Below are 11,085 nucleotides of genomic sequence, written 5' to 3'. Positions count from 1 at the left end.
TTTGTTTTGTTTTTGTTTTTTGCTAGGTTCCTTTATGAATTGATACCCCCAAATATAGCAGATAATTGCTCTGTTTACTCTAGGTTGGTTCATGTAAGCAGTTTAGACGAATGATGAAGCCGCTGCAGAGCCACGCTTTGGCAGTGTGGCTTGCCTTTGCTTTCTTCCATGGATGAGGTGAAACCTCACAGTCTCACATGAGTAACTCGAGGGAGAGGGGGGAATGGTAGGTTATTTAAGGGCCTCCTCCTTTGATGGCAATTGTCAAAGGAGGGCTCCTGCTGTTCGGCTCTTTTACTAGACCGCAGCAAACAATGGAAAGTTCTTAAGGAAATAGGAGTGCCTGACTGCCTTATGCATCTCCTGAGAAATCTATACTCGAGATACCAAGATGGTGCCAGTGCCGGGTGTTACATAACAGCACTGATGTTACCTGTCTGTCATGGGTTTGGAGGGAAAGTTCCATCCTATGGAGAGTGGAAGGCGGGACATCAGGAGGAGGGGCTGTACTGTATAAATATGTGATGCCTGTGTGGTGAGAGGGAGATGCTGAGAGACACTGGGTTGTGACGAAGCAGCAGCTGGGAAGAAGAAGCTGTTGTGGGAGTCTGTGTGTCAGACAGGGTACTACTGTGTGTCAGAGTACCAACCTGATAGGTTCAGGTGTCTGTTGGTTAGCCAGAACTGATAGGTTCAGGGTCTGTGCTTCAAGTTAAGGGTTCTGGGTGAACCAAACTGTATGCTTGTATGAGTGAGAATAAGCCACGTTACTTTATTTTATTCACCTGATTGTTTATTTTTCCCTGTGTGTATTTAAAATAAACCTTATTCTTTTTATTGTTTGAAAATCCATCCCTGGTCTGTGTGACTTCTTAAAGGGAATGGTTGGTGGCAGCTTAGTGTAACTGTGTGACATATCCCAGTAGGTCTGGGTTTGTCACATTGATTGGTGTCCAGCGTGTGGGATACGACTGGTCCAGTTGTCCAGCGGTCCAGCAAAGCCTTGGCAAGTGTGCCCAGAGCAAGGGGGGTCTAGTCAGGGACAGTCTGAGGCGCGTAGGTAATCTTCTAGGTGTACCTCACGGGGAGGTGCGCTAGTAGAAGAACGTGCCAACTGGGGAGACTTAGATTAAGGTGCTCTGAGGCAGCCTAGTTTTGGCGGGAAAAAGCTGAGGCAAAACTGCGTAGTAACAGTGATCTAGCTTGCCAGCTGAGAGGCCCAGCAGAGGGGGGTAGGCTCTGACTCGATACTGTTGCAAGTTAGTGCTGAAGAACAGCAGCAATCTCTAGGGAGAGCTGGTTCTGAGGCAAGAAGGAAAAAAGTGGTCGTTTTATTTTGAGGCTTGACTTTTTAAAGCAGCCTGTTCTGAGGGGGGATTATGCCCTTGACTCGAAGCCAGATGGCCGAAATGAGTGAAGTGAAAGACCCCCAGATTGACCAAGGTTCTGAGGATGAATTTGGCTCAGTGCAGGGTGACAGCACAGTAGAGCAGAACCCAGAACTTAGAAAATTGCTCATAGCCCAACAGCATGAACTGAGGATGAGGCAATTTGAAGTGGAGGAAAGGTTAGAGAGAGAAAAAATGGAGCAAAGGGAAAGAGAGAAACAGCGGCAATTTGAATTAGAGAGAGAGAGAGAGAGAATGGAGAGGGAAGAAAGAATGGAGAGAGAGAAAATGGCGTTTGAATTAAGAAAACTGGAACTGATGAACCAGAACAATAATAATAATAGGGATTCTGAGGGAGGCCAATTGTCTAAGGCTGACCTGAAGAAATTCCCTGTGTACCACAAGGGAGATTGTCCTGAGGTGTTCTTTTCCTTAGTGGAAAGAGCGTTTGTGGACTTCTCAGTGAGGGAAACTGAGAAGATGACCATCATGCGATCTTTAATCAGTGGTAGCCTGGCTGAGGTCTATGCCGAGATGCCTGAGGAACTGATGAAAGATTTTGCAGAGTTTAAAAAACTGGTGTTTGCCAGACATGGGATAAATGCGGAGCAGCTGAGACAAAGATTCAGGTCCCTCACCAAGAAGCCAGAGCAGACTTTTACCCAAGTGGGGGCCCAATTGGTGAGGCTGCTTGAGAAATGGCTATCGCAGGAGGGAACAGAGACCTATGAGCAGCTTAAAGATTTGATAGCACTGGAACAGTTCTATTCAGTCCTGCAGGGGGAATTGAAATTCCAGGTGAGGGAAAGGAAACCGAAATCTGTGGCAGCAGCCGCAGAGATTGCAGATTTTATTTCCCAAATAAGAAAGCCCTTGGGTGAGGGGAAATCTGTAGGTAAACCCAAAGAAACCTACAGCAAGTACTCTCAGGGACCAGGGAAAAGCCAGCAAGGGGGAGGGGCCCATGGTGAAGGGAAGCCCTCAGACATGAAACAAAGACCTCAGATTTTGGAGGGAAAACCAAAACAAGATGAGAGAGAATCAAAATACACCAGAAAATGTTATTTCTGTCAGGGAAAGGGTCATCTAATCTCAGAGTGTCAGAAATTAAAGCAGCTAAAAGGAATGGTGCCTCAGGAGTCTAGTGGAACCAAGCCAAAAGCTGTGTTCTGTGTCCAGAAAGAGCAAGGCTCAGTCTCACTGAGGGAGCCTGTTGCCATGGTTACTCAGTCTGGAACAGCTACCGCTGCTGATCAGGCTGAGGAAAATGGTCCTCTTGTGGAGGTAAAGCGCTGCTTGCTGATAAAAACAGATTCTCAGTTGTTTGAGACAGCCGGGGTGGACGTAGGAATACTTGACCGTCAGTATAGGGGGCTGCGGGACACTTGTTCCCAGGTAACCCTGTGCCATCCAGATATTATTCCTAGGGAGTTTATAATCCCAAATGAGAGCATAAAGGTGGCAGGGATTGAGGGGCAGGTAATCTCTCTGCCAGTAGCAGAGGTACCTGTCAACTTTCAAGGCTGGAGGGGAGTTTGGAGGCTAGCGATTTCATCGACTCTGCCAGCAGCCGTGCTTGTGGGAAATGACCTGGCTGAACATGTGAAACGGGTGCTAGTGATTACACGCTCACAAGCCACCACAGGGACAGTTCAGGGGGGTAATGATGAGCCAGAGACGGAAGCAGAGGGGAGTTCAGAAGCTGTGGTGGAAACCTTAACCACAGACAGCAGATTTGGACAGGAGCAAAAGGCAGACGCCACTCTCCAAAAGTGTTTTGAACAGGTGACTGACGCCCAGCTAACACCTGAAACCCCAGTGAGATTTCTGGAGGAAAAGGGGATTTTATATAGAGAGACCCTGAGGAATATCTCAAAAGGGGGAGATGGGATCAGAAGTCAGCTGGTGGTACCTGAAAAGTATCGCCCCATGATCTTACAAAGGGGTCACTCTGACATGTTTGCTGCGCACTTAGGGGTGAAAGGGCCCCTTGATTTGATCAAACAAAATTGGGAGCAGATCACCCAGGATGACCCACAAGACGTTGTGACTTACATAGACACCTTGATGAATGACCTAAGGAGAAATCTAGAGCTGGCAGCAGAAAACCTACAAGCTCAGAAGGTCAGACAGAAAACATGGTATGACCACAAAGCTAGAGAGAGGCACTTTGACCCAGGGGAGGAAGTGCTTTGGCTTAGGCCCTGCAGAGAGAACAAACTGCAGCTCAAATGGGCAGGACCATATAGGGTCATTTCCAAGATGTCAGACCTGAACTACCTAATAGAGCAGGAGGAGAACCAAGCAAGGAGGGTGGTTCATGTGAATGCCCTAAAACCCTACTACAGAGGGGAACAGAGGGTTTTATTCGCGATAAAAGCAGCTGAGAGTGAGGAAGCTGAATTACCCTTCTGGGAGGGTAGAGGGGAAGTAAAATACAACCCAGAGGAGGTAAAGATCAGTCCTGCACTCACCCAAGACCAGCAGCAAGAACTAAAAATGCTGCTTGGTAAATATCAACAGGTGTTTTCCAACAAGCCGGGGATAGTGAAGGGAGTGATGCATCGGATCCACACAGGGGATGCACCCCCGCAGGCAGTATCCCCATACCGAGTAACGGGACCCTATAGGGACAAGGTGCGGAAGGAGCTGGACGAGATGCTGAGGGAGAACATAATCGTCCCCTCTTCTAGTCCTTGGTCCTCTCCGATAGTCCTTGTGGACAAGCCTGATGGGAGCATTAGGTTTTGTGTCGATTACAGGAAATTAAACCGTGTAACCACTCCTGATGCCTATCCAATGCCCAGGCTAGACAACCTGATTGAAACCATAGGGGGTTGTCGGTTCATCTCATCATTGGACCTGGTAAAGGGATATTGGCAATTAAGAATTGATCCCAGGGATCAAGAAAAGACTGCCTTTTGCAGCCCTTTTGGTCTCTATGAGTTTCGAGTCCTGAGCTTTGGTCTCAGAAATGCACCAGCCACATTCCAAAGGCTGATGGACCAGACCTTGGCAGGGCTCAGTGACTTTACAGTGGCCTACATTGACGACATAGGGATCTTCAGTAATACCTGGGAAGATCACCTGATACACCTGGAGTTAGTGCTGCAGAGGTTAAGTGCAGCAGGGCTAACAGTAAAGGCCAGCAAGTGTCAGCTGGGTAGCCCAGAAATAAAATACTTGGGTCACATGGTAGGGGGAGGAATGATAAAACCCCTGGAGGCCAAAATAGAAGCTGTTCGTGATTGGCCTAGACCCAACACCAAGAAAAAAGTCAAATCATTTCTTGGGTTGGTGGGCTACTACAGAAAGTTCATCCCGAGGTTTAGCGAGATTGCGGCTCCGCTGACCGATCTGACGAGGAAGAAGGCTGATGACCGCATCCCGTGGACCAGCGACTGTGAGGCGGCGTTCCAGAGGTTGAAGGAGGCGTTAATCAACTATCCTGTGCTGCGCGCTCCAGACTTCGACCGGGAGTTCATCATCTACACCGATGCGTCTAACAGCGGGGTAGGAGCAGTTCTGTGCCAGGAGGATGAGAATGGTGACCAGCATCCAGTGTCCTACCTGAGTAGGAAACTCCAAAAAGGTGAGAGACATTTGGCAACCGTGGAGAAGGAGTGTTTGGCCATAGTCTACGCGATCCAGAAGGCTAAGCCTTACATCTGGGGAAGACATTTTGTTCTGTGCACTGACCATTCACCACTGCAATGGTTAAAGACAATGAAAACCCACAATAGCAAACTTATGAGGTGGGCTTTAAACCTACAGGACTATGACTTTGAAGTGAAGGTGGTCAGAGGGTCAGTGAACTGTGTTGCTGACGCCTTATCAAGAAGACCTGAAGAATGAAGACGGCGAAAGAACATGGACTATGTGTATATAATGATGACAAAGGTTAAATGTACCTGGTTTTGAATTTGGTTTGTATGAATAAAGGTAAATGGATGTATTGTATATGGTAAATGTTTAAATGCCTATTTGCTATGGTTTAACTTAGAATGTAAGTTTAAGTAAGTATAATATGGTATGTATAACTGTTGTTGTATGTTTTATTCAGGTTGTTTTTTGGTGAAAAGCACGTTAGCTTTCCCCCTACAAAACAACTTATAAAGAGGGGAGGTGTTACATAACAGCACTGATGTTACCTGTCTGTCATGGGTTTGGAGGGAAAGTTCCATCCTATGGAGAGTGGAAGGCGGGACATCAGGAGGAGGGGCTGTACTGTATAAATATGTGATGCCTGTGTGGTGAGAGGGAGATGCTGAGAGACACTGGGTTGTGACGAAGCAGCAGCTGGGAAGAAGAAGCTGTTGTGGGAGTCTGTGTGTCAGACAGGGTACTACTGTGTGTCAGAGTACCAACCTGATAGGTTCAGGTGTCTGTTGGTTAGCCAGAACTGATAGGTTCAGGGTCTGTGCTTCAAGTTAAGGGTTCTGGGTGAACCAAACTGTATGCTTGTATGAGTGAGAATAAGCCACGTTACTTTATTTTATTCACCTGATTGTTTATTTTTCCCTGTGTGTATTTAAAATAAACCTTATTCTTTTTATTGTTTGAAAATCCATCCCTGGTCTGTGTGACTTCTTAAAGGGAATGGTTGGTGGCAGCTTAGTGTAACTGTGTGACATATCCCAGTAGTGCCTGACTGCCTTATGCATCTCCTGAGAAATCTATACTCGAGATACCAAGATGGTGCCAGTGCCGGGCAGTTAGCGTTTTCTCCGCCGCTCCAGCAGCCTCTTGGTTTCCTTTCTTTTTTCCTTTCTTCTTTTTTTCTTCCTGCTCCCCTCTTATCCCCCCCACGCCCTTGCTGCCTGGTGCCCAACTCACCGGGTGAGACGTGGGGTGTTGGGAGTGTTGGGCTGTGCCAGAGACATGGCTTAATGGGGAGGGTGGTCCTCCCCTGGCCCTCATCTGCCCATCCGTTTATGCCGTCCAGCACCAGGGTAGACTGGAGGGACGGGGGGGAGTAGCCATTGTTTATAAATCCAACTTAGAGGTTACTAGGCGCTCCTCAGTGGTAAAGCCAGGTCTAGAGGCACTCCACATGTCAATAGGGGCTAGGGATTTTGCTGGGTTACCGTGCTCCCCGCGACCCAGCCACTTCCCTACCAGAGCTGGCCGACTTTGTCTCCGCGGCATTGTTGGAATCCCCAAGGGTTTTGATCTTGGGTGATTTCAACGTGCATGCGGGGATAGAGATTTCTGGGCCAGCTCTTGAGTTCTTGGAAACCATGGCTTCCTTGAACATGTCCCAGCATGTCAACGGCCCCACCCACGTGGGTGGGCATATGTTGGACCTGGTCTTTTCCACCTATTGGAGCGAGTGTGGTCTGGTGGTGACCGACCTTGTGTCACTCCCCTTGTCATGGTCAGATTACCACCTGATAAAATGTAACCTCACAGTGGCTCTCCCCCCTCGCAGGGAGCAGGGACCTATTTCTATGGTCCGCTCTCAAAGACTACTGGATTCGGTTGGATTCCAGGATGCCATGAGAGGGTTCACGGCTGACCTGGCTAGCGCTCCTGTTGACATCCTGGTTGACAGCTGGTCCACCGCTGCCACCAGGGCCATAGACACGATCGCGCCTAAACGTCCCCTCCGGCGCAGAACTTGCCCGGTGCCCTGGTTTAATCAGGAGCTTCGAGTGATGAAGCGAATAAGAAGGCTAGAGCGTAGATGGAGGAAGAACCCGACGGATCATAACTGGGTAACTGTCAGGGTCGCAACTAACCTTTACCTGACCGAGGTAAAGGCTGCATGTAGATCATTCTTCGCTAACCGGATAAGCGAAGCGTCTAACCAGCAGGCGGAGTTATTCCGTATAGTGCACGAGCTATCCAGAACTGATTCAGGTGATAGGCCTCCCCCTAGTTTTTCACCTGGCCAGTTTGCAGCCTTTTAAAAATCTAAAGTGGAGGCCATCTGCCGGGAGCTCTCTCCTTTTTTAAATACAGTGAGTCGAGCTGAGATGTCCAGCGCTCTGTCTTACCCGGTGACTTTTGATTCGTTTCAGCCTGTAATGCCTGTCTCTGTGGCCAGGGTGCTTGATCGCTGTCGAGCCACCACCTCCTCCCTCGACCCTTGCCTGGCCTGGCTAATCAAAGCAGCCAGGCCAATAACAGCAGAATGGGCCACTGCAATAATAAATGGGTCTTTCCTTGAGGGCAGGTTTCCACCTGCCCTCAAGATACACTCATTAGGCCCATAAGAAAGAAACCTAGTTTGGCGGCGGACGAAATTGGCAATTATAGGCCCATCACCAATGTTTCTTTCATGAGCAAAGTGGTCGAGAGGGTGGTGGTTGATCAGCTCCAAGCTCACCTGGATGAAACAGATGCCCTGGATCCATTTCAGTCAGGCTTCAGGCTGCGCCATAGTACAGAGACGGCATTGGTCACCCTGTACGATGACCTGTTGAGGGAGGCCGACAGGGGCAAAGTGTCTCTGCTGGTCCTCCTCGACATCACAGTGGCCTTTGATACCGTCAACCACGGTATCCTCCTGGGGAGGCTCTCTGAGCTCGGAATTGGAGGCTTGGCACTTGCCTGGCTCCATTCCTTCTTGGGGGACCATCTCCAGAGAGTACAGCTTGGGGAGAGCGTTTCGGCCCCATGGAGTCTCAATTGTGAGGTTCCGCAGGGGTCGATTATCTCCCCAATGCTGTTCGACATCTATATGAGGCCGCTGGGTGGGGTCATTCAGGGGTGTGGTGCTTTGTGTCATCAATATGCTGATGACACCCAGCTCTACATCTCCTTTTCACCAACTTCAGATGATGCTGTCCTGTGCCTCCAGCGCTGCCTGGAGGCCGTACTGCAATGGATGCAGGAGAATGGGCTGAGGCTGAACCCGGATAAGACAGAAGTTCTGAGGGTGGGTCCCCCTATGGTAGGTGGCTTGGGTGACTCCCTCACATTCAGGGGGGTCATCTTGGCCGCGAAGAGTGGGGTTCGTAGTCTGGGCATACACTTGGACCTGATGCTCACCATGGAATTGCAGGTGGCGTCGGTGGTCTGCACCGCCTTTTTCCACCTTTGGCAGATTGCCCGGCTATGACCCTACCTTGACATGAGGGTGCTCACAACCTTGGTGCATGCTTTCGTAATCTCAAGATTAGACCACTGTAACGCGCTCTACGTGGGGCTGCCTTTGATGCGGATACGGAAACTCCAGGTGGTGCAGAATGCGCTGGCCAGACTCCTTACCGGAGTGAGAAAACACCATCATATTTCTCCAACGCTGGCTGCACTGCATTGGTTGCCCATCTGTTTCCGCGTCAACTTCAAAGTTTTAATGCTTACTTATAAGGCCCTAAATGGTTTAGGACCTCAATAATTGATGGAACGCCTACTTCCACCAAGGTCTACCTGGATCACCCATGTGAGTCAGGAGGTGAGGCTGAGGAACCTGATGCCGAGAGAGGCCCGGAAGGAGAAGACACGAAACCGGGCCTTCTCGGTGGTGGTGCCTCGCCTTTGGAACAATCTCCCTCCTGACATACACGCGGCCCTACGCTGGGCATCTTTACAACCCACTTAAAAATATGGTTGTTTATTCAGGCCTTCCCTCCAGCCAGTTCTTGATTTTCTTTTCTTATTCTTCCTATTCTTATTTTATTGTAGTTGTTGTTCGTACTATTTATGTATTTGTTGTTTTATACTGTTTTATTTTATATTGTAAGCCACCTAGAGTGGTTTATTCGTCCAGATAGGTGGGATATTAAATAAATAAATAAATAAATAAATAAATAAATAAATAAATAAATAAATAAATAAATAAATAAATGTGGGACAGGAAGCAACAGTTAGAACTGGATATGGAACAACAGCCTAGACAGCATCTTTAGAAGCAGAGACAGCACCTTGCTGACAAAGGTCCACATAGTCAAAGCTATAGTTTTTCCAGTAGCGATGTATGGAAGTGAGAGCTGGACCATAAAGAAGGCTGACTGCCGAAGAATGAATGCTTTTGAATTGTGGTGCTGGAGGAGACTCTTGAGAGTCCCCTGGACTGCAAGGAGAACAAACCTATCCATTTTGAAGGAAATCAAGCCTGAGTGCTCACTGGAAGGACAGATCCTGAAGCTGAGGCTCCGATACTTTGGCCATCTCATAAGAGAAGACTCCGTGGAAAAGACCCTGATGTTGGGGAAGTGTGAAGGCAAGAGGAGAAGGGGACAACAGAGGATGAGATGTTTGGGCAGTCTCATCGAAGCTACCAACATGAATTTGACCCAACTCCGGGAGGCAGTAGAATACAGGAGGGCCTGGCGTGCTCTGATCCATGGGGTCACAAAGAGTCAGACATGAGTAGAGAACAACAACAAATTAAAATTCGATTGCACATATAAGTAGTGGGGTATTTTGTTCATTTATTATATTTTAGTAAACTTAGTTTTCATTAATTGATTATAGTTTTCTTTAATTAATAATAATTATGATATTTCTGACTGTTTGAAGGGGCAGAAATCCTGTGCCTGTTCTTTTATACTTCAGCTTGAATAGAGGGGCACAATGGCCTTAAAAAAGGGCAGAGTAAGAAAAAAAAGGGAAACAGCTGGGCAAGAAGTGTCCACCGCCTCAGGTGTCACCATCCCAATCTTCTTTGGATGAGGAGTCGTGGTTCAAAAGGCATTGGAGGAAGTTGGACTGGAGAGCGTGCAAAGCAGGGAGGAGACTGTCACCACACCTTTGCCTGGTGAGTCACCCATCGCACTGGATACCTCTTCTCAGTTCCCTGCCTGGTGTTGGCCAGGCAGTGAACAGACCACGAATTCTGACTCCACTCCCTGGTTGACAACCTCACCCCAGCGATGAAAGAAAAAATCTGAAGAGATGATATGTAGATTTGTTTGATTTAATGAATAGAAATGTAGAAAAGAAGGACCTGGATAAGGAGGATGAGAAGGATAAAGAGAGACATAGAAGGGCTCTCCCTTCTATGGGGCAAATTGGCTATCTGGATTCCTAATATTTGCCAGGGTGGTAGTAAAGGCCCAGCCTTGGTGGGCTCAATCTTTATTTCACTACTTAGATCTCATATATAGGGCATATGTGGACTTTGCAGAGTAGGCATGGCTTTCCTATGACAAATTGTTCTGTATGAGGAGTGCGATTCACCTAAATTTATGCTGGCATGAGCCGTTACCGGGTCTCTGGCTGCAGATCATGACTCTGGCCAGGCCCAATCTAGATGACAGGACTGATAGTAGGCACCTGATTCAGAAGACTGCCTTGAATTTGTCCCCCCCCCCAGGTAAGTGCAGGGCAGGTGGTTCAACCCCACCTGCTCTGCTGGGAGTACAACTCTAGGGGTGTGTGCACCTAGAAACTCTGCAGATTCAGGCATGAGTGTGCAGGGGGCAGCACCCGAGTACCACATGCTTCCAGGCTGGTGCCACATGGCAAAATAGGGACTCTGGAGGTATAAAGAAGCCCAATGGGGGTGGGGCTAACCCTGAAAGGTGACCCAGCCCATTTAAAGTTACAATTTTAGAATCATGGTTGAACAATTATCCCTTTCAGGATGATGCTAGTTAAAGGTTTTAAGGAAGGCTTTAGGATTCCAGCATTAGGGAGTGCACAGCATTCTTTGCCCAAAACCTCAGATCGGTACAGGGCATGGAGTCGATGGTTAAAGACAAAATAGCCAAGTAGGTACAGGAAGTGAGAGTGCTGGATCAATTTG

General features: G+C 48.2%; 1 protein-coding gene across 1 annotated transcript; it reads left to right on the top strand.

The window, feature by feature from the left end:
• The first annotated feature begins 404 nt into the window (after positions 1-404).
• On the top strand, positions 405-5,958 carry LOC144588456 (uncharacterized). The gene is made up of 2 exons (XM_078391390.1): positions 405-1,567; positions 1,601-5,958. The coding sequence occupies exons 1-2, from the start codon at positions 1,380-1,382 to the stop codon at positions 5,241-5,243; spliced, it is 3,831 nt and encodes a 1,276-aa protein (XP_078247516.1). The 5' UTR covers positions 405-1,379; the 3' UTR covers positions 5,244-5,958.
• The last annotated feature ends 5,127 nt before the right edge of the window (positions 5,959-11,085 follow it).

The sequence above is a fragment of the Pogona vitticeps genome, chromosome 3 (assembly GCF_051106095.1).
Source record: "Pogona vitticeps strain Pit_001003342236 chromosome 3, PviZW2.1, whole genome shotgun sequence".
In the NCBI taxonomy this organism is placed as follows: Eukaryota; Metazoa; Chordata; class Lepidosauria; order Squamata; family Agamidae; genus Pogona; species Pogona vitticeps.
This window is presented reverse-complemented; position numbering and strand designations above follow the sequence as displayed.